Genomic DNA, 20,890 nt, shown 5'->3' on the forward strand with positions numbered 1-20,890 from the left:
CATAGCACTGACATTTTTGAACACTACTGGAAGTTACATCAGAAATCTAGGAGGAAAATTACAGCCGATGGGAAGAAAAAAAAAATTGGTGACTATTACCGGTACATTACGAAACAGAAAAAAAAAATGATCTGGTCACGTAGAAGAGTGAGAGATTATAATAGTATCGCACAAAAGAAAAACGGAGAAATATGTGGGTTTCTTGTGAGCAGTAACCAGTTTCTAAGGGTCTAAAAATTTTTTAAAAAGGTTAAAATTCTAATTTTTTAAAATCATTTTAAATTACGTATTCTAGTCATAACATTATATTGTTTTGAATTATTAGAATTGTATTTTTTATGTTGAAATGATAAAAATATTTTGTTAGAGATTTCTTTTAGGTTATTAATTAATTATTCAGTTACAATGTAAGCACATGTTATTTTTTTTTTTTAACATTTTTCCAAGGAATCGATTTATGACTGAGGTATATGCTATGCAAGTTTTTATGGATCGATATTTATGAATGCTAATAGACTAAAAAAAAAAAAAACTTACATTTTTCCATAACTCTTAATTTTTCACCAACTTTAAAGGGAAAATTCTTGGCATTCATTTAGCTCACTAAAACTAGAACAATGTAATATTTCTAAAAAAAAATTTTTAAAAATGTGAAAACATACAATGCAGCGTATCCCGGGTAGCACTTTTCTTTACATCATCCATTCTGTCTTCTTAAACCTGTGGCACGTCAGAATCCAAATCGAGTTGACTGTTTGGCGTACCTTGCACTATTTTGCGTTACTAGTTTCATGGCTTTCCGTTCATACGGCTAAATCGTCGGAGCGAGCCCGGCTACTTGCCTTACTTAATCTACTCAAGGATCTAGAATCCGGAATTAACTCGAAACTTAGTAAAGGCAGTTCAGGAATCGGAGGTTCTGCTTCATAATCATCTGGTTTATCAGACAAAGGTTGGGGGAATCCTTGTCCTAGAGGGAGGTGTTCAGATCTGGAATTATCTGAAAGTGCTCTAGACGGTGCACGTTCATATGGTACCCGGTCAAAATTGGTGGGGTTGTTTTCATCTAAGACTTGCTCTGAAGTTACTGTGGAAGGAATATTTTCTAGCGGTGGATCAAAGAGAGAAGGGGTTGCTTGTGAAGGGGTTTGCTCAGCGGAGGCATGATCTGAAGCAGCCCGAGATAAAGCGTGGTATGAGGGTGCACACTCAAAAGGATCATGGTCAGAAGCTGCTCGGGATACAGCCCTTTCAGAGGAAGCGCGCTCAAATGGGGCATTTTCAGATGGTGCTCGAGATGGGACTCTCTCTGAAGTCACATGTTCAGAAGTTGCCCGAGATAGAGCCCGCTCTGAGGGTGCACGCTCAGAAGAAGTATGCTCAGAATTAGCCCGGGAAATGGCTCGCTCTGAAGGTGCTCTTTCGGAGATCACATTGTTGGAAGATAATTTTACAAGGGAAGGAAAAGCACGTTCAGAAAGTGCACGCTCAGAGGGGGCACGCACCGAAGGGGCTCGCTCTGAAGGCACTTGTTGTAGAGTTTCAGCCGCTTGAACTTTCACCATCTCCTGTTCTTCAGCTTGACGATACGAGGGCAGAGATTCATCGTAGGCCTTCGACATGTCTTCTAGGAGGCCTGTGCTGCTTTTTTCATAATTATTAAAGTGAGATGGAAGAGGACTAGTTTCTAATCCAACCTCGGTCATTGGATAAAAATGGGAGACAACCTTTTCTTCTTCCAGTAGCTTATACCCTTTAGATTTTGGAATGGAGGAAATGGCAATGGAGTGCAATGGTTTCTGGGAAACTTCTCCAAGCAGTGAATTTGTTTGGTGATCTGTACTCCTCCGAAATGCAAAGCGAATCTTTTTCCAGCCAAGATGACTGATCTCCACCACATTCAGAAAGAGTGAGACTGCAGCTACAGCTAACATGAACATAATAAATACAGTTTTCTCAGTAGGCCTGGAGACAAAACAGTCTACGATGTTTGGGCAAGGCCAACGACTGCAACGATATAAGGGAAGGATCCTAAAACCATACAGGAAATATTGTCCCACCACAAAGCCCACCTCAAAAATTGTTTTGAAGATAATGTGACAGATGTAGGTTCTTAGGAGAGTTCCTTCCAAGCGAAACTTCTTAGTCCCTTTGGTACTGGTTTCCTTGGTGGTCCTAATGCTCCCTTGATCGGGAGCAAGCGGCAACCTTTCTTCATTAATCTCCTGCTGCCGACTCATTTCTGCTTCCTCTCTCTCCTTTCTTTTCTCTTCCATCCGAACGTGATGTACAGCGTGACCCACGTACACCAGGGACGGTGTGGAGACAAAGATGATCTGTAGGACCCACAGTCTGATGTGAGACAGAGGGAAAGCCTCATCATAGCAGACATTCTCGCAACCGGGCTGCTGAGTGTTGCACACAAAATCAGATTGTTCATCCCCCCAAACGAACTCGGCAGCAGTTCCCAAGATGAGGATCCGGAAAATGAACAGAACCGTCAGCCAGACCCTGCCAATAACGGTGGAGTGCTCATTCACCTCTTCTAAAATATTCCCTAGGAAACTCCAGTCTCCCATTCTCTACAGCCTGTAGAAATAAAATAAAAACACAAAACCATGGACAAATATTAGTGAATTCCCAAATAAAGCTGTAGATAAAATAAAAAAAAAAACCTATCTAACAGAAGTAGAATAATTACAATACATTTATGCCGATGATAATACATTCATATTTTATCCTAAATTGTTGTATGTCGTATCCGTGATCTCAGATCTCAGATCATGAAATCCTCAGATCTAGAGTTCTCCTAAACCGGACTTTCTACACCACATGGATCTATGGATCAGAAGGACCCAGGATACGAATAGTTAAACGTAGGTACAGTAGGCGCGTCTGAAAAAGACATCCCAGTATTAGTATTATCAATAGTATTATAATTACTAGCTTCTTCTATATTACTGCTGCCACTTGTAATTAATAATAACTCACAAAACAAAAAAAGACAAAAAAACACAATAACTAATATATGTGACATAACGCCAGCATTTTCAATAAAGGAACCTGATAACTTAAAAGAAGCTTACAAGAGCTGTAACATTTGTTTAACTCCCAACAATAGAACATTGAAGCTTCATATTATAGGTAAAAGAAAATTACAACAAAATTTATAAAAAAAAAAGTAAAACAAAAAAAAATGGAAAGAGAAAGCATTTTTTTTAGAGAGAAAAAGCATAAAGGAACTAAGATGCTAACCAGTACATACGGCATAACGCATTTTGAATGAAGTAACTGGATAACTTAGAAATGTAGAAGATCTGTAACTTTTTCATTCACAAAGGAACCATGAAACGCCGTGTTACTTTTTTCAAAACGATGACACTATGTCACATGCAGTGGTTAGTCTATTAGCTTTATTGTGTTTGGTTTTTTTTTAATAGCTAAAAACTGTTTTCTGTTAACTATTATTTATTATTATTAATAATGTACTTATATTAATATAATATATGTGTGTGTATACATACTATATGTGACATAATTGCATCATTTTGAATAAAGTGTTGCTATAAAAGTTTTCTATATTTTTTCCCTTTTATTTTACAACTATAGTTATGTTTATGTACATATATATATATTCTCCTAGATACAATGCTTTCCATTTGCTTTTTCTTCTATATTTTATTTTATGAATATAGCTATGTTAATTTGTACATATATGTAAAGATATACATAATACTTTCCATTTATTATTTTCCTACAGTGAATTTCTTTTTTTATCACTTTTTACTTTTTAAATATTGCTAGGTTGAAATACTGTATATACAGTATGTGTACATATATATATATATATATATATATATATATACAGAGCAAGAGATAGATAGATAATAGATAGATAGATAATAGATGATAAATAGATAGATAGATAATAGATAGATAATACATGATGGATAGATAGATAATAGATAGATGATGGCTAGATGAAAGATAGATAATAGATAGATAATAGATTATAAATAGATATATAATAGATGGATAGATAGATAGATAATAGATTATAAATAGATAGATAATAGATTAATAGATAGATAGATAATAGATGATAAATAGGTAGATAGATGATGGATAGATAGGTAATAGATAGATGATGGGTAGATGACAGATAGTTAGGTAATAGACAGATAGATAATAGATTAGATAGAGAAGAAAAAAAGGAGGCAGCACTCCAATAAATTATGAAAAAAAGAACAGATTTTATTAGCCCATATGGTGTGGCCACATTATTGGAGTGCTACCTCCTTTCTTCTTTTATATTACTTATACAAATGAACATTTGTTTGTAGGGCCCTGCACCCTGAATTCATCTATATGGTGCTGTTCCATTTTTTCTTCCAGATAGATAATAGATAGATAGATAATAGATGGATAGATAATATATAGATAGATAATAGATAGATGATAGATAATAGATAGGTGGAAAACATTTTTAGTGATAATTTATTCAAAATGATGCAAAGTAAACATATATATACTGTATACATACATGCACATAAAGAGCCGTCTTACACCACTTGCCCATACTAGGAAGCGCCTGTTAATCCTGTTCATTTAGATACTGTTCATATGTTCAGGTTTTAAATACATTAGATAGGGACTGCTCCATTAAGGATTACCTTGACGAGGTGGAGTGGCTTGGTATACACTTTTTTGCAAAAAAACGTATCAACTAAATACCCTGTATTTGTTGTCATCTTTTTACCAGCACTTGCTGATTATTGTCATATTTGTTACTGCAGGGTATTTTTTGCACATTTGTTATTCTGTGCTTTCTTTTTGTGTTTCAGTCAGTGGGTGGTGTGAACACTGTCCGACCGACTTGTTCACATTTGTGCATGTCATATGTGTTTTTAATACATACGGTATATATAGAAATACATTTTTGAGTATTACAAAAAAAGCAAATAGCGGCATCATTTTGAACAAAGTAACTAGATAGCTTAAAAGAAACTTGCAAGATCTCTAATATTTTTGTGCACCACAATAAAGTCACGACACTCCATATTCCGTATAAAAAACAATAAAAGTGACTATATTTCTATAAGAAAAAAAAAGGAAAGGGAAAACATTTTTTAGAGATATGAAATACAGAAAAAAAAAAAGGCCAGTAATATATTAAGCAATATAATACACGTGACATAATGGCATCATTCTGAATAAAGTAACTGGATAACGTAAAAGAAACTTATAATATCTGAAACGTTTTTGTACAATGATTTGATATTTCAACCACAGTCATGAATTTCTTAAGAAAGTAAATTTAAAAAAAAGATAAAACATTTTTCAGAATTTAAAAAATACATTCAATTTAGGAAAATGCACAAAAATAAAACAGACACATGAAAATGAAAACTTACAATATTCAATATATAACATCAATAAAAAAAGAAAAGAACCCAACCTAACAAATTATCCATGGAAAAAGAAAGAAAAATAAAATAAGGAAACTTGAATCAAATTTAGAATTTTCAAAAATGTAAGTTCCAGCTCTGTATCCTCCTCATGTCAGAAACTCATGGAATCAACACACATTAAACTACAAATATATCACACTTGGAGTCTAAAGTCAAGAAAATTTCCACAGAACGCAAAAAGCAAAAAACATAAAAAGCTTAAGAAACTCCTAACACATAACTCATTAAGAAGACACATGAATGGTAGAAAGTGGGCAACTTGCCACAGTGAAAGTTCCACTGGAGAAGATGTTTCCACTCTTGGCACCGTGCTGGAAAATAGTGAACCTTTGTCTGTGGCCTTTCCTACCTAAAGTCCCAAACGTATCGCACGACTGAGCAAACGTGACTCAATCCACCCTGATGGGTGGGTTTTACTGTCCGGCAATATTTAAGCTCTGAGCTAGACGGCCTTTATGAGAGGGGGACAACTGGTGACGTGTAGGACAATGGGCAAGAGCCGGGCAGACACAGCGGTGGCGTGTAGGAATGTATGGAATATGTAAACTTATTAAAGAGTGAAGCTGCTAACTTTGATAAAGAATATATATCTATTATCTATCTACCATCTATCTGTTATCTATCTGTCTATTATCTATTATCTATCTATATATCCATCTATCTAGGCGGAAGCCTTTGCCATGTGATATGACATGCTCGCTTCTTCATACTCACAGTGAGTCCCTTATTCCTCGCAACTTTGTAGAGCCGCCTTTGTTTTCTCCTCTTTCGGCTGATACTCGTAGTTAAGCTTTTGCTGACCCTGCTGACATAGAGCTTTGGACAGCTGCTGGCCGGGTAACATGCGTTATCGGAGTGTTAGAGGGAAAAGAACCTAAAATGAAAAACAGAAAATTCCAGGGTGACAACTCTAGTATCATGTAGGACAGATATTGTCTTCAAGGCATGGTCTACAGTGAAACCTGTCTGGAGAATCACTGATAGGAGAAGATGACTCTTCTAAAACACCATTCTGTATTGCAAGTGTGGGTCGTCATCTATCTATGTATGTTTGTATGAAGAAACCTCTCCAAAAGACCAAATCTTTGATAAGACTACTTATCTAAGAAGATCACTTTTGATCTACGCCAGATTTTTCTGGGATGGACTTTCAGTTCTCTTCTGTTCTCAACATTTTGCCATCTCATTTGCAAATAAAATGACCCTACTAAAATACTATTCCTCAATAGTTGGTCATCCTCTCCAAAAGACCACTTCTTTAGGAAGACCATGCAAGCAAGATCAGAACTTTCAGTGACAGCCTCCAAATTTCCTTATGTTCTTCATATGTTGGACACATCTTTGAGAAGATCACCCTTCAAAAACACTATTTTTCTCTGCAAATATGGGTGACCATCTATCTATGTATTTATATATGAAGACACCTGTCCAAAAGATCAAGTATTTGAGTCTTTGGGAAGATTACCCATGATCTAGATTTTCCCATAATGGATTTGTAGGTTCTTTATTGGTCTTTTCTGTGAGAAGACCATCCTCTGAAAACCATTCATCCCTGCAATGGTTGGAGGTCATCTTATAGAAATTTCACTGTATGGAGGTAAACTCATATAGACTGCCTCTTTACGAAAACTACCTTTGATCTAGTGCTGATTTTTTTTGGAACTTATTATCATTTATTTTCTGTCCTACAAATATTGACCAACCCAGTCTAGAACAGCTTTCTCTCTGACATATTTTCAGATTCCTTTCAAGCTACCCATATTGTCCTCTAGATTAACTCTAGAAATCCAGTTTTAATGACATTTTCAATGGTTGTCTCAAAAGGTTTTCCTTGAATACAAACAACAAAAATGGAGGAACCCATTGTTAATTGTCTAAGGAAAGAATTGGGTAATGTTGAGCTAATATTAGCGACATTGAATGATAGTAATTTAGTAGTAGCGTGAGTCCTGGTCCCCCATCTACTCAGAGAGAAATCCCGTGAGTACTGTTCCCTTCGCCTACTCATGGAAAAAGCCTGTGAGTCCAGCTCCCTCCACCCACTTATAGAGAAAGCCTGTGAGTCCTGCTCCCTCCACCCACTCCTAGGAAAAGCTATGAATGCTGCTCTCTGCTAACTCATAAAAGATCCTGTGAGTCTTGCTTTTACCACCCACTGACAGAGGTAGCCTAAGAGTCTCCTACTTGTAGAGAAAACCTGTGTATCTTACTACCCCTTCCCACACTTAGAAAAAAGACTGTGAGTCCTGCTTCCCCCACCCACCAATAGAGAAATTCTGTGAGTCCTGCTTCCCCCATCAACCTATAAGACTGTAAGGCTGGTTTCACACTTGCGTTTTTTTTTGCGGGATTTTAGCGCTAAAAAACGCATGCGATTTTTTTTTCCTATACTTTGCATGGGATGCGCTTATGTGCGCATACACATGCGTTTGTACGCGTTTTTCCGCGCATGCGTTTTTTTGCGGTATGCGCTCGGGCGCACAAAATGCATCCTGTTGCATTTTTTGAGCGTCCGACTTGCCTCAAAAAAACGCATGCGCACGCAATGCGTTTTTTTTACGGCAAGACACCCATTATAAGTCTATGGGTGCGCATATGTGCGCATTGGCATGCTTATGTATGTGTTTTTTTGCGCATGCGTTTTTTTTTTACCATTAGTTGGACAATGGAATTTAGGGGTTTGGGTTAGAGTTAGGGTTAGTTAAGGGGGTTTAGGGCTAGGGTTAGGGTTAGCTAGGGTTTAGGGTTAGGGTCAGGGTTAGGGTCAGGGTTAGGGTTAGGGTCAGGGTTAGGGTCAGGGTTAGGGTCAGGGTTAGGGTCAGGGTCAGGGTTAGGGTTAGTAAAGTCATGGTTTGGGTTAGTGTGAGGGGCCACCTAATGTTGGAAAAAAACGCAAACGCGGTAAAAACGCACTAAAAACGCATACAAACGTATAAAAACGCTGCATTTTTTTCATGCATGCTCATAAAAATGCTTGAAAAAAACGCAGCATTTGTATGCGTTTGTATGCGTTTTTTCAATGCGTTTTTTTGCAGGAAAAACGCGCTGCAAAAAAAGCAAGTGTGAAATTTTAGCCTACATGTTGCATTTTTTGGTCCGCCCAAGCACTGCAAAAAAGCGCATGCGCACGTATGCGCACGTTTTGCGCTAAAAATGGCCATTATAGCCTATGGATGCGCATACGTGCGCACTGGCATGCGCATGTATGCGTTTTTTTAGCGCTGCGTTTTTTTGGTGGTGTCCACTTGTTGTACTAGTTATAAACTTCTTTTTGGTGGTGTCCACTTGTTGTACTAGTTATAAACTTCTAAAGTAAAAAAAAAAAAGTCTATATAAAGGAGGTGCCTGCCAAAACTCTGCCACTACTACACTGACAGATTGGAGAGCAGACAGTCACCAAGGAACCCATCTTCTATCAGCGTCAAGAATGTGAGTATATTACATTATATGCCTGTCCTTTTAAATTATGTATGTACTAATGATTTTTATTATTTTTACATGCAGTATGTCTTCAGAATCCGAATATTCCCCATCGCGGCAGGAATTGGCGCAAGCAGACCGTGAGGTGATTATTTTCGTGCATCTGGTAAGTATATCTGCTGCTACTCCAAATCTCTTACGTTTTTTTCAACTTTTTTAAGACATCATCATCATCTTCTGCGGACGGGACTAGTGAGGGCGAAGAGCAGGAGCAGCGAAGCCAAGTCCCGGTGGTGATACGGAATGTAAGTATCAAATGATTTGTAATGTTCTTTATTTTTTATCTTCTATTTTTACTCTTTTTTATGTTTCTTTTTTTTGTAACTTTTTATTCAATTTAAATTTGATTATTCTAATGAATGTGTTTTGTCTAGGTTCCACAACGGGATGAAGACGTCTACCTGGATAATGAGCAGCTCATCAGCCTGGTCCAGGAGCGTGCGCCGTTGTGGGACAGCCGTGACCGGCTGTACAAGGACAATGTGGTGACCCGGCGGCTATGGAATGAGGTGGCCGCAGCGTTGATGGATGGCTGGGACAGCGCCACTGCATCCTCCAAAAAGGCGTTTAGTAAGTATTTCCCTGCTCTGTATTGTGCCGCAGTGACTGTTGTCCTTGACGGCACTGTTGGGTTTCGTGCTAGGTATATTCTAGCAGGAAACCCAACAGTGTCATCGGGCTCTACAGTGACTGCTTTGAGTATTGTATTGCTACATTGTGCCTCAGTGACTGTTGTCCTTGACGGCACTGTTTTTTTTTCCCAACAGTGGACAAAGTCCGAACACGTTGGCGTTCGATCAAGGACCGCTTCAACAGTGATGTTCGTGCTGAGGGCCAGGTTCGCAGTGGATCAAGGACCAGAACTAGATACCGTCACTATCACGCGTTGCAATTCCTAAGACCGGTCCTTGCCACGAGATCGTAAGTATTATAAATTTTGGGTTTTTATTTTTATTAATCTGTGTTTTTCTAATCCACAGCTGATGCTTCTTGTAAAGGCATGGTAGCAATGATTTTCCTTTCTTCCACAGCACCTGGAGCAGCACCCTGCAACCTGGCCCTGGAGCGGTCCTTCCTCGGACGTCCTCTGACCCGTCCCAGCCATCCGACAGCCAGGAAGCACCTTGCAGGTCAGCCACACACACAGCTGGTGACCAGGAAGCTGGGCCATCAGGTGTTCCCCTGTCCCAGGTCTCTGCCACTGGTTATGCGGGCACTACCCGCCAGCGGCAGAGGGCCTTGGACAGGAATGTCTTGCCCGAGTTTATGCATTTGAGCGAGGCCTTTAATTCCAGCCTCAAGTCGCTGTCCGACAGAGTTGAAAGCGGTTTTGCACTTATGGAACGTGGTTTTAACCACTTTGAACACCGCTTCAATTCTGTAGAACAGCGCCTTGACCGTCTGGAGGCTGACCTCAACAGACCAGCACACCATTTTTTTAGTAAGATTGAAAAGGGCATGGCGGAACACCTTAGTCCTGAGCAACAGCTGAATGTGCTGCAGGCCTGCAACAATGCTTTCTTGCAGGCTATGCAGCATAATCGGTACGGTCAGCAGTCAGTGGTGTCATTTCCACCTGTGCCACCATTGACTCGCTTCACCTCACTACCGACTTGTGCTGCATACCACTGCACGGACACCTCTATTCAAAGCCAGGACACCCACCGTTACACCACCACAAGTCTGAGTGCAGCTGGTCACTTCACCGACACCACCATGGCAAGCGCTGCTCCTGTCTGGAGCACCACCGCCACTCCCATGCATGCGTGGAGCTCAGCCACCACTAGGCAAACATGGAACAGCCCTGCCGCTACAACAACATGTAGTAGCCCTGCCACCACCACTCTGCAAACCTGGACCATCACTGCCGCCACCAGTCCTCCTGCAAGGACGAGCACTGCCAACCAAGAGCAGCAGCAGCAGCCACCCCAGCAGCAGCAGCAGCCACCTCAGCAGCAGCAGCCACCTCAGCAGCAGCAGCCATCTCAGCAGCAGCAGCCGCCACCTCAGCAGCAGCCGCCACCTCAGCAGCAGCAGCCACCTCAGCAGCAGCCACCCCAGCAAACGGGGGACCTACACTCAATATTTGCCCCAAGTTCAAGGCGAAATCAATCAAGGCGGGCATTGGGCCAAAGTCGGTCCAGGCACACAAGCCTACGGCGACATGCCATTACAACAAATGTACCTGAACAGATTTCCTCTCCTCCAAGTGTTCCTAGTTTAATTCCCTTAACTGGACTACCTTCCCCCACAAGTTTTGTTGCCCCTTCCCCTCAAACACCGTCTTCAACTGCAAGTGTTGCATATTCCCTGCACACCCCCAAATTGAAACCATCTGCCCCCAAACGCCGGAAAAAATAATTTTTTTGTTTATTTTTGTGATTAAAAATAAATTTACATTTGTGGTTCACCATTACAAAGTTTCATTAATGTTGTTTGCGCCGCTCACACACACTGTTGGGTAAATACATGTTAAAAACCAACCCAAGGCCTAGTATAGTCATATGTGAAATAACACGGACTAGTATAGTCATACCAAGGCCTAGTGTAATAACTCGAGTTTTACCAACTTGGATCTGGTTTCATGAAAAACAAACTGTTGAAACTTGTCTAAAAAATAAGTTTCTTTCTTAAAAAGTTTCACCAGTTTGTTTTTCGTGAAACAAGATGCTAGTTGGTAAAAATCGAGTTATTACAGTAGGCCTTGGTATGACTATACTAGGCCGTGATATTTCACATATGACTATACTAGTAGGCCCAAGGCCTACTATACTCATATTTGAAATACCACGGCCTAGTATAGTCATACCAAGGCCTAGTGTAATAAATCGAGTTTTACCAACTAGAATCTGGTTTCATGAAAAACAAACTGTTGAAACTTGTCTATTTCTACACTACCACAATTTTAAATAAAAGTTGGAATGGAGCAGATTACATTCATCCACTCAATGCTGACTTGTATTCCCCATTGACTTTCATTGGGGTTGGGTTTTGAAAAAATCACATACTTTTTTTCAACTAGTTGGACAATTTTCTCTTGAAAAAAATTGGTTTCCTGATTCATGGCCTGCAGCTTTGCTCGTTCCAATATATTTCACGCAGACTAGCAATGCTGCATTTTAACTCATATGTGTATTTACCAGCCCAGGTGTGTGAACATCAAAAACTTCAGTTATACATGGGAAGTTTTTTATTTAATTGGAGTTTAAAAAATATAGTGCACTCAGTAATGGTATCAAATAAGGTTTTTTATTGCCATAAACAAACAAAAACATTCTTACACCATTTCATCTTGCCAGTGCACCCGTCCTACATCAGAAATAAAGTAGGCCGCAAATTGGTCCCTCATTTGGCCAACTTCAACGGATGACCTGAGAGTGTGCTGAGTGAATTCAGGCAATGGGTTAGGAGCATCATCGTCCAGTTCAAAGGTCGGGTGCTCTTTAGCCATCACAAAGTTATGTAGAACCACACAGGCCTTCACCACCTCATCGACTGTTTCAAGTTTAAGATTAATGGCCGTGCCCAGAATTCGCCATCTGGAGACAAGAATCCCAAAAGCACACTCGACAGTTCTTCTGGCCCTGGTCAGCCTGTAATTAAATATTTTTTTGGTGTGGTCCAAGTCCCGGCTGGAGTAGGGTTTCAGTAAGTTTCCGCACATTTGAAAAGCCTCATCGCCAACCATTACAAAGGGCAGTGGCGGAGCTTCGGTGTGAGGAAGAGGCCGTGGCATAGGGAAATTAAATTGGTTGCCATACAACCTCCGGCCCATGTCTGAGTTTTTAAAAGCCTGTGAGTCATTACCACGGCCAAACGCTCCAATGTCCACTGCTACAAACATACATCCGGCATCCGCAATCGCAATGAGTACTATTGAAAAGTACTTTTTGTAATTATAGTACTCAGATCCTGTTCTTTTGGGTTTGATGATCCGTATGTGTTTACCATCAACAGCTGCCAAACAGTTGGGGAAATTGCATACTGTCCAGAATTTGTCAGCAATTTCCATCCACTTTTCAGCGGTGGGCAGGGGCATAAATTCTGGACAAAGAACATTCCAGAGAGCCCGGCAGGTCTCCGCAACAATTCCAGACAAGGTAGAGATTCCAATACGGTACTGGAAGTGTAGTGAAGATAGGGTTTCTCCAGTTGCCAGGAATCTGTGAACAGAGAAAGAAGTTAAATTAATATTTATGTATATTATTTTAAAACACTATAAAATAAAATATTAGTACATTCACGAAAACTAATTACCCAAGGTTTTGAATATTAAATTTTAAAAAAAAAGCAATCAGACCGCACCCCTTGGTTTTTAAATATTACGTACCGTAATGTCACCAGTAGCCGTTCCTCAGGAGGAATCGCACGACGGAGCTGTGTGTCCTGTCTCCGGATGGATTGTTGGACACGAGCAAGCAAATCCCTGAAACTTTCTTGGGACATCCGGATATAATCTGTAAATTTCTCCGGGTTTGCCTGGAGCTCGCTGTAGAGGGTGTGGTATGCCCCACGGCTCTCCCGGAGTTCAACAATCGGATGTATCCACATACGCCGCCGCTGCCGTCTTCGCTGTCTCTCTCTCTTCCTTTGTTCATGGCAAGCAACTGCATACGCCTGAGCCATCGCGATGTCCAAATCCAAGTTGAAGTGAAAACTCTTCCAGCGCAGATCCATGGTCACGAGAAGAATCAAGCAAATGTGAAGAATACTGTAGACAGGGTCTATATATTAACATACCACACCCACAATGAAGTCCCATTGGTCTTGTGTGTTGTTGAATGGTTTGTTTTTCTTTTTTGGGGGTTTTTTCCAAAATCTGTAAAAAAAACGCAAACGCACAAAAAACGCATATAAACGCACAAAAACGCTGCGTTTTTTTCCTGCATGCGCATAAAAATGCTTGAAAAAAACGCAGCGTTTGTATGCATTTGTATGCGTTTTTTCTATGCGTTTTTTTGCGCTAAAAACGCGCTGGAAAAAAAAGCAAGTGTGAAATTAGCCTTAGACCTGCTTTTCCCACCCATTAAAAAAAACCCTGTAAGCATTGTTTTCTGATTCTAACATGTAGATAAATAGTGGGAGTCATTCCTCCTCTGCCTGCACATAGAAAAAGACTGTGAGTCCTGCTTTTACCGCCAATTAAAAAAAACTTGCAAACTCTACTTCCTTCCACACAGATAAGGCAATCTAGAGTCTTTTTTCCCCTTTCCACTGATAAAGTCTGTGAGTCCGGCATCCTCTGCCCAGTCTATCAATGACATAATTAGAGTTCTATGGGCCCCAGTGCAAAATTTAGACTTGGGCCCCCACCAGCATGTGGATCAGATGTATAGCCTCTGTAGTAATGACCTCCATCCTGGTCAATATTCTATAATAATGCCCTATATCCTGTAATAATGTCTTTTGTTCTAGCTCCCAACCTGTAATAATATCCCTTATCATGGTCCCTTTTTTTAAATAATGGCCTGGCTCCATCCAGTAATTATGTCCCCCATCCTGGCCCCTATACTGTAATGATGTCGCCTGTCCTCCTCTCTATCCTGTAATAATGTCCTCAAGGCGGGCCCCTATCCTGTAATAATGTCCCCCCATCCTGTAATAATGTCCCCCCATCCTATAATAATGTCCTCTACCTGGCCTCCATCCTGTAATAATGTTCCCCATCCAGTAATGATGTCCCCTGTCCTAGGTCCCATCCTGTAATAATGTCCCCCATCCTGGGCCCTTTCCTGGAATAATGTCTACCATGGCCCTATCCATCCTGTAATAAGGTATCCCATACTGGGTTCCTTCCCGTATTAATATCCATCATCCTGGCACCTATGTTGTAATAATGTCCCCCACCCTTGGTTCCTTCCTGTAATAATATCCAACATTCTGGCAACTATCTTGCAATAATGTCCCCCACCCTGTAATGATGTCCCCTGTCCTAGGTTCATTTACCTGAACACGGCACTGGCGTCGGTGGCCCCCCTGACTTCACTGGCCTGGTAATGGCAACATCCCCTTGCAACACTTACTGTGCTGGAGGAAATAAAACACTGGATTTTATATCACTGACGCCATTAGGCGTAGTGAAACATATCTCCCATCCAGCACTTCACTGGTGACCTCGTCACAAGGGCTTTAAGGATTCTTTCTCTATCTCTATTGCTGAGCTGTAAACTCTCACCTTCTCGCACCATCCAGATTCACTGCTAAGATACTGCTGCATTCCCTGCTTCTGCTTTTATCCAGGCTACGGTGATCCCTCCTGATTGGCTGCGCTTTACCACATGATAGCTGCAAGGCATTATGGGGAAGCTTTTTGTGCTCATGTCTGAGATTATGTATGCCTTTTCTGGCTGATGTAATCTTTTGCTTAGTGTAATATTGTAGCGGGGTGATTCATGCGAATTGTATTGAAAATCTTTTTTAAATTCAACAAGTTCAGCAAATTCCCTAAAAATTGAACAATAGCTGACACTTCTTGCATTTGTGCAGGTGGAACCAGGACTCACAGGCTTTCTTTTTGTGTGAGTAAGGAGTAAAAGGACTCACAAGCTTTCTCTATGGCTGGGATCACACGTGCAAGAAACTCGGATGAGTCTCGCATGTGCTGCCGGCACTCGGATCGGAGCGTGCGGCCGCATAGCAATGTTCTGTAATGGGACAGAAACTACACCACATGGGCTAATAAAAGTCCACATTATTGTACCATTCATTCGATTTCTGCCTCCTTTTTATAAAAGATTGATATTAGATATAAGCGATCTATAGGTATTTGTGCTCACACTCGTTTTGCTGCTGTTTTTCTTCTTTTCATTGACCAGTCACTGCGCCATGCGGTGGTGAGGGTCACACGCTCATTGTCTTCATCTCTTTGTTTGGTCGCCGCCGGGTTAGAAGGACATAAAGGAGTACGGTTTGGCCTAGGTGGGACCTGCTTTAGTGTATTTGAGTGTCATAGGGCATGTTATTATAGTAAAAGGCTTCAAGGTCCTGCTGAAACGTGGAACGATGAATACAGAGAGGATTTCCAGCACAGACATGATGTCAGGCCAAGGCCGCATGCTTCCATTGATTGGAGGAGCTCATGCATAACGAAAACTTTCTGCCAATTATGTCGATGCCGTCCTGTATAATTGAGTTTTCCTCTTCAACAAAGTTATCGTCTGTCAATCTGTTTATCCAGAAAGATCCGTCCACTTCCTGTCCTTGATGGCTTTGCTGAGCTGGGCAGAACGGAAAACTTTTCTCTTTTGGATAATTATCAGTTGCTGAGATCCTGCAGTTATTCCCTTCTGTGTTAAAGGCTGATCCCAAGTTCCATGTGATTATAATGTTTACATAAATCATTATTCACTGTTTTATTATTCAGGTTTGTTTTCCAATGTTAAAGCATACTAGTAATCTCAGGCGTCATGTATGTGCGTGAGGAGGAACACCATTTTTGGCCAATATATGACTTGATATTTGTATTTTTTCACCAGTTTTCCCCTTTTTTTCCTGTGGTCTCTGTTTCTAATTTTTAGTTGTCTCTGAGCTAGTGGATAAAATCTATCTGCTATAATGTATCCTGTTCACAACATAGACACACATGAGGGATCCCTGCTCTCCTATCTCTCTGCAGCAGATATTGTAAGACAAAAGCAGCATAAAAGACATTATAGAGTGGTACTACTGAGCAGTGTAACTGTGAATCCAGCTCTGTGGATAATATAAAACACTTCCTAGAAAGCAGCAACATGGATGCCATTATACAGATGTAATCATGTAAGCAGTGTAGCTGCAAATCCAGCTCTGTGGGTGATCCAAAACATTTACTAGTAAGCAGCAGCATGGCTGACATTATACAGCAGTAATAAGCAGTGTAGCTGTGAATCCAGCTCTGTTGGTGAGATAAGTAGTGTTGAGCATTCCGATACCGCAAGTATCGGGTATCGGCCGATATTCGCTGTATCGGAATTCCGATACTTAGTTCCGATACTTTTTTCTTATCGAATACCGGAATCGGAAGTTCCCATAATGCTATGAGCCCACTCGATTTGATTCAGCCAATGGGAATCCTCAGAAGTGTGGGCACATCCTGTTAGGCATGTAGGCATGTTAACTATTGGCATGGCTGTGATTGGCTGCTGAAATGATGTCATGATGCACTATAAAAGCCGCCGCCGCCGCCATTTCTGTTCACTCTGCTGTGAATTGAGTTAGGGACAGGCTGCTGTTGAAGACTGTGAGGGACAGTTAGAAATAGCGATTCTCCAAAAAATAGTGTGCTTTACCCAGGCTACATAAACCACCACTGTAGCTTGCTTTTCCCTAGCAGCAGTGTTCACAGCTGTCTGCAAGGGCTGTGTGAGTGCAGCTCACGCTGTGGAGTGTGTCCTTCAGCCACGTCTGGTTGTAGGCCGCCCAGCGTGCGTCACTGCTGCCTCATACATATTTTTCTTTTCTAGCTGCCTATTTTTCATAAATTCTATCTAGTGTGCTTCCATCCGTATCCATATATGTTGGTTGCAAACACTAGTAGTAGACAGCGGAGCCTTTCTGCAGCCTTTCAGTGCTAGTGCCCACTTCTCTGCACTGTTCACGGCTGTCTGAGAGGTCTCTGACTGTGTGTGAGTGCACCTCACGCTGAGTAGTGTGTCCTGCAGCTACGTCTGGTTGTAGGCCGCTCAGCGTGCGTCACTGCCTCACATATTTTTCTTTTATTGCAGCTCCTTTTTTTTTCTACTATTAGTGTGCATCCATCCGTATCCATCTACATTGGTTGGTTGCAAACACTATATAGGAGTAGATAGAGGAGCCTTTTTTCTGGCTTGTGCCCTTCAGCTGCAGCCAGATTAGTATTACCCAATTTTTTTGGAGCCTCATCTTTTGCATTGTAGGTTACCTGCCTGCATTGTAATAGCTCCAAAAAGTTTGTGATACTATTACTTTCAAATTTTTGGTCACATCCTTTTAGTTTTTTTTAAAAAAAACAAACAAAATAAAGTTCACCAAACACTACATTTGACAGTTGTGTAGGCCACATTAGCTCCTATTAAAGTGTAGTCCACACACACACTTCATAAAATTAGTGTTTCTTATACCTGTTACCAAGCTGTTCAGGAATAAGCACACTAAGCCCCCCCTTTGTACTTTTCTGCCTATCTTTATCAGTCTAGCAAGATGAAGAAGGCAGGGAGTAAGGCACGTGGGCGTGGAGTTTCAGCAGGGAGAGGACGTGGGGATTCAGCAGGGAGAGGACGTGGGGATTCTGTGCCTGCTGCGGGCACCAGTGAGTCAGCATCCCCCAGTTTTAGCAGGCAACAGTCCTTTATGCGCAGCTTCGTAGGACCTCGCCGTACCCCACTGCTGCGGGAGGAACAAATTGAAGCTGTTGTCGGATCGATGGCAGCTAACGCATCAACTTCAATGACTTCCACGTCCTCTCAGGGCCAGAGCACTGAAGAGCAACCAACTGTCTCTTCACCACCTGCCAAAGTGCCTAGGCAGTCAGAGAGCCCTGGACAGGAGCCATCACAGTCTCTACTTCTGTTCTCTGAATCTGTTGGCTTGGAAACAGGGGACCAGCCAAGCAGCATTCAAGAATGTGAAGAAGAGGGAGTATGCAGTGATGCGCAACTTCTTTGTCCCTCGGAATCTGAAGAGGCGGGTGGGCCAGTGCCTATGGTCAGCACACCTCAGTACTAGTGTTGAGCATTCCGATACCGCAAGTATCGGGTATCGGCCGATACTTGCTGTATCGGAATTCCGATACCGACTTCCGATATTTTTTCAATATCGGAATTCGGCATCGGAATCGGAAGTTCAGTTGATTGACGGCCTGACGTCATCATGATGCGCGGTGTGTGCGCATCATGATGCGCCGTCATTTCGGGCCTTCCGGGGGTCTCTGCCGGCCTGCCGGGGGGCTGTGCCGGCCTGCCGGGGGGCTGTGTGGACTGCCCGGGGTCTGTACCGGCCTGCCGGGGGGCTGTGCCGGCCTGCCGGTGGTCTGTGCACCCTGTGGGGGTCTGTACCGGCCTGCCGGGGGGCTGTGCCGGCCTGCCGGGGGGCTGTGCTGATGTCCGGGGGTCTGTGCAAGCATCGTCCGATGGGACTACAAGTCCCATCTGGCGATGCCTGCTACCATGACAGTGATTGACACATTAGCCAATGATGGGACAGTAGTAGTCCCATCATCCGGCTAATGTGTTAAATGTTAAAAAAAAAAAAAAATACTACATACATACTACATGCATGCTACATACATACTACATGCTACATACATACTACATATATACTACATACATACTACATACATGCTACATACATACTACATGCATGCTACATACATACTACATATATACTACATACATGCTACATACATACTGCATGCTACATACATACTACATACATACTACATGCATGCTACATACATACTACATGCTACATACATACCACATACATACTACATACATACTACATATATACTACATGCATGCTACATACATACTACATGCTACATACATACCACATATATACTACATACATACAATACATACTACATACATACTACATACATACTACATGCTACATACATACTACATATATACTACATGCATGCTACATACATACTACATGCTACATACATACCACATACATACTACATACATACTACATACATACTACATGCTACATACATACTACATATATACTACATGCATGCTACATACATACTACATATATACTACATGCTACATATATACTACATATATACTACATGCATGCTACATACATACTACATGCTACATGCATGCTACATACATACTACATACATACTACATGCTACATACATACCACATATATACTACATACATACAATACATTCATACAATACATACATAGACATACAGTACATATAACATAGAGTAACATACTTACCAATACTTGTCACATTGTTCCCCGAAGCCATTGTCATCTACGGAATAAATATTAACATAACAAACCACAAAAATACTCACCCACGATCCGAAGCAGTCCACGAGTGTGTCCCACGACGATCTTGGGTAGAGAACTGCAGCATCAGATGATGCTGCCGTTCTCTACGGGCTGCAGGAATCCAATGACGGAAGGTAGGTATCCTTCCGCACTGTATTCCTCCGCCACTTAAAAAAAAAAAAGTCCCTAGTCTCACTTTATGCCATTGCTGCGTGGGAATTTCCCACACAGCAATGGCATAAAGTGAGACTAGGGACTTTTTTTTTTTAAGTGGCGGAGGAATACAGTGCGGAAGGATACCTACCTTCCGTCATTGGATTCCTGCAGCCCGTAGAGAACGGCAGCAACAGCTGATGCTGCAGTTCTCTACCCAAGATCGTCGTGGGACACACTCGTGGACTGCTTCGGATCGTGGGTGAGTATTTTTGTGGTTTGTTATGTTAATATTTATTCCGTAGACGACAATGGCTTCGGGGAACAATGTGACAAGTATTGGTAAGTATGTTACTCTATGTTATATGTACTGTATGTCTATGTATGTATTGTATGAATGTATTGTATGTATGTAGTATATATGTGGTATGTATGTAGCATGTAGTATGTATGTAGTATGTATGTAGCATGCATGTAGCATGTAGTATGTATGTAGCATGCATGTAGTATATATGTAGTATGTATGTAGCATGCATGTAGTATATATGTAGTATGTATGTAGCATGTAGTATGTATGTAGCATGCATGTAGTATGTATGTAGCATGCATGTAGTATATATGTAGTATGTATGTAGCATGCATGTAGTATATATGTAGTATGTATGTAGCATGTAGTATGTATGTAGCATGCATGTAGTATGTATGTAGCATGCATGTAGTATATATGTAGTATGTATGTAGCATGCATGTAGTATATATGTAGTATGTATGTGGTATGTATGTAGCATGTAGTATGTATGTAGCATGCATGTAGT

General features: G+C 41.2%; 1 protein-coding gene across 1 annotated transcript; it reads right to left on the minus strand.

Annotated features, from left to right (window-relative positions):
* Window positions 1–803: 803 nt before the first annotated feature.
* Window positions 804–2,579, minus strand: GJA8 (gap junction protein alpha 8). The gene has a single exon (XM_073577220.1). The coding sequence runs from the start codon at window positions 2,577–2,579 to the stop codon at window positions 804–806; it is 1,776 nt and encodes a 591-aa protein (XP_073433321.1).
* Between the last annotated feature and the right edge of the window lie 18,311 nt (window positions 2,580–20,890).

This window comes from Dendrobates tinctorius, unplaced genomic scaffold (assembly GCF_039654945.1).
Source record: "Dendrobates tinctorius isolate UK_male_01 unplaced genomic scaffold, ASM3965494v1 ptg000054l, whole genome shotgun sequence".
NCBI lineage: Eukaryota > Metazoa > Chordata > Amphibia > Anura > Dendrobatidae > Dendrobates > Dendrobates tinctorius.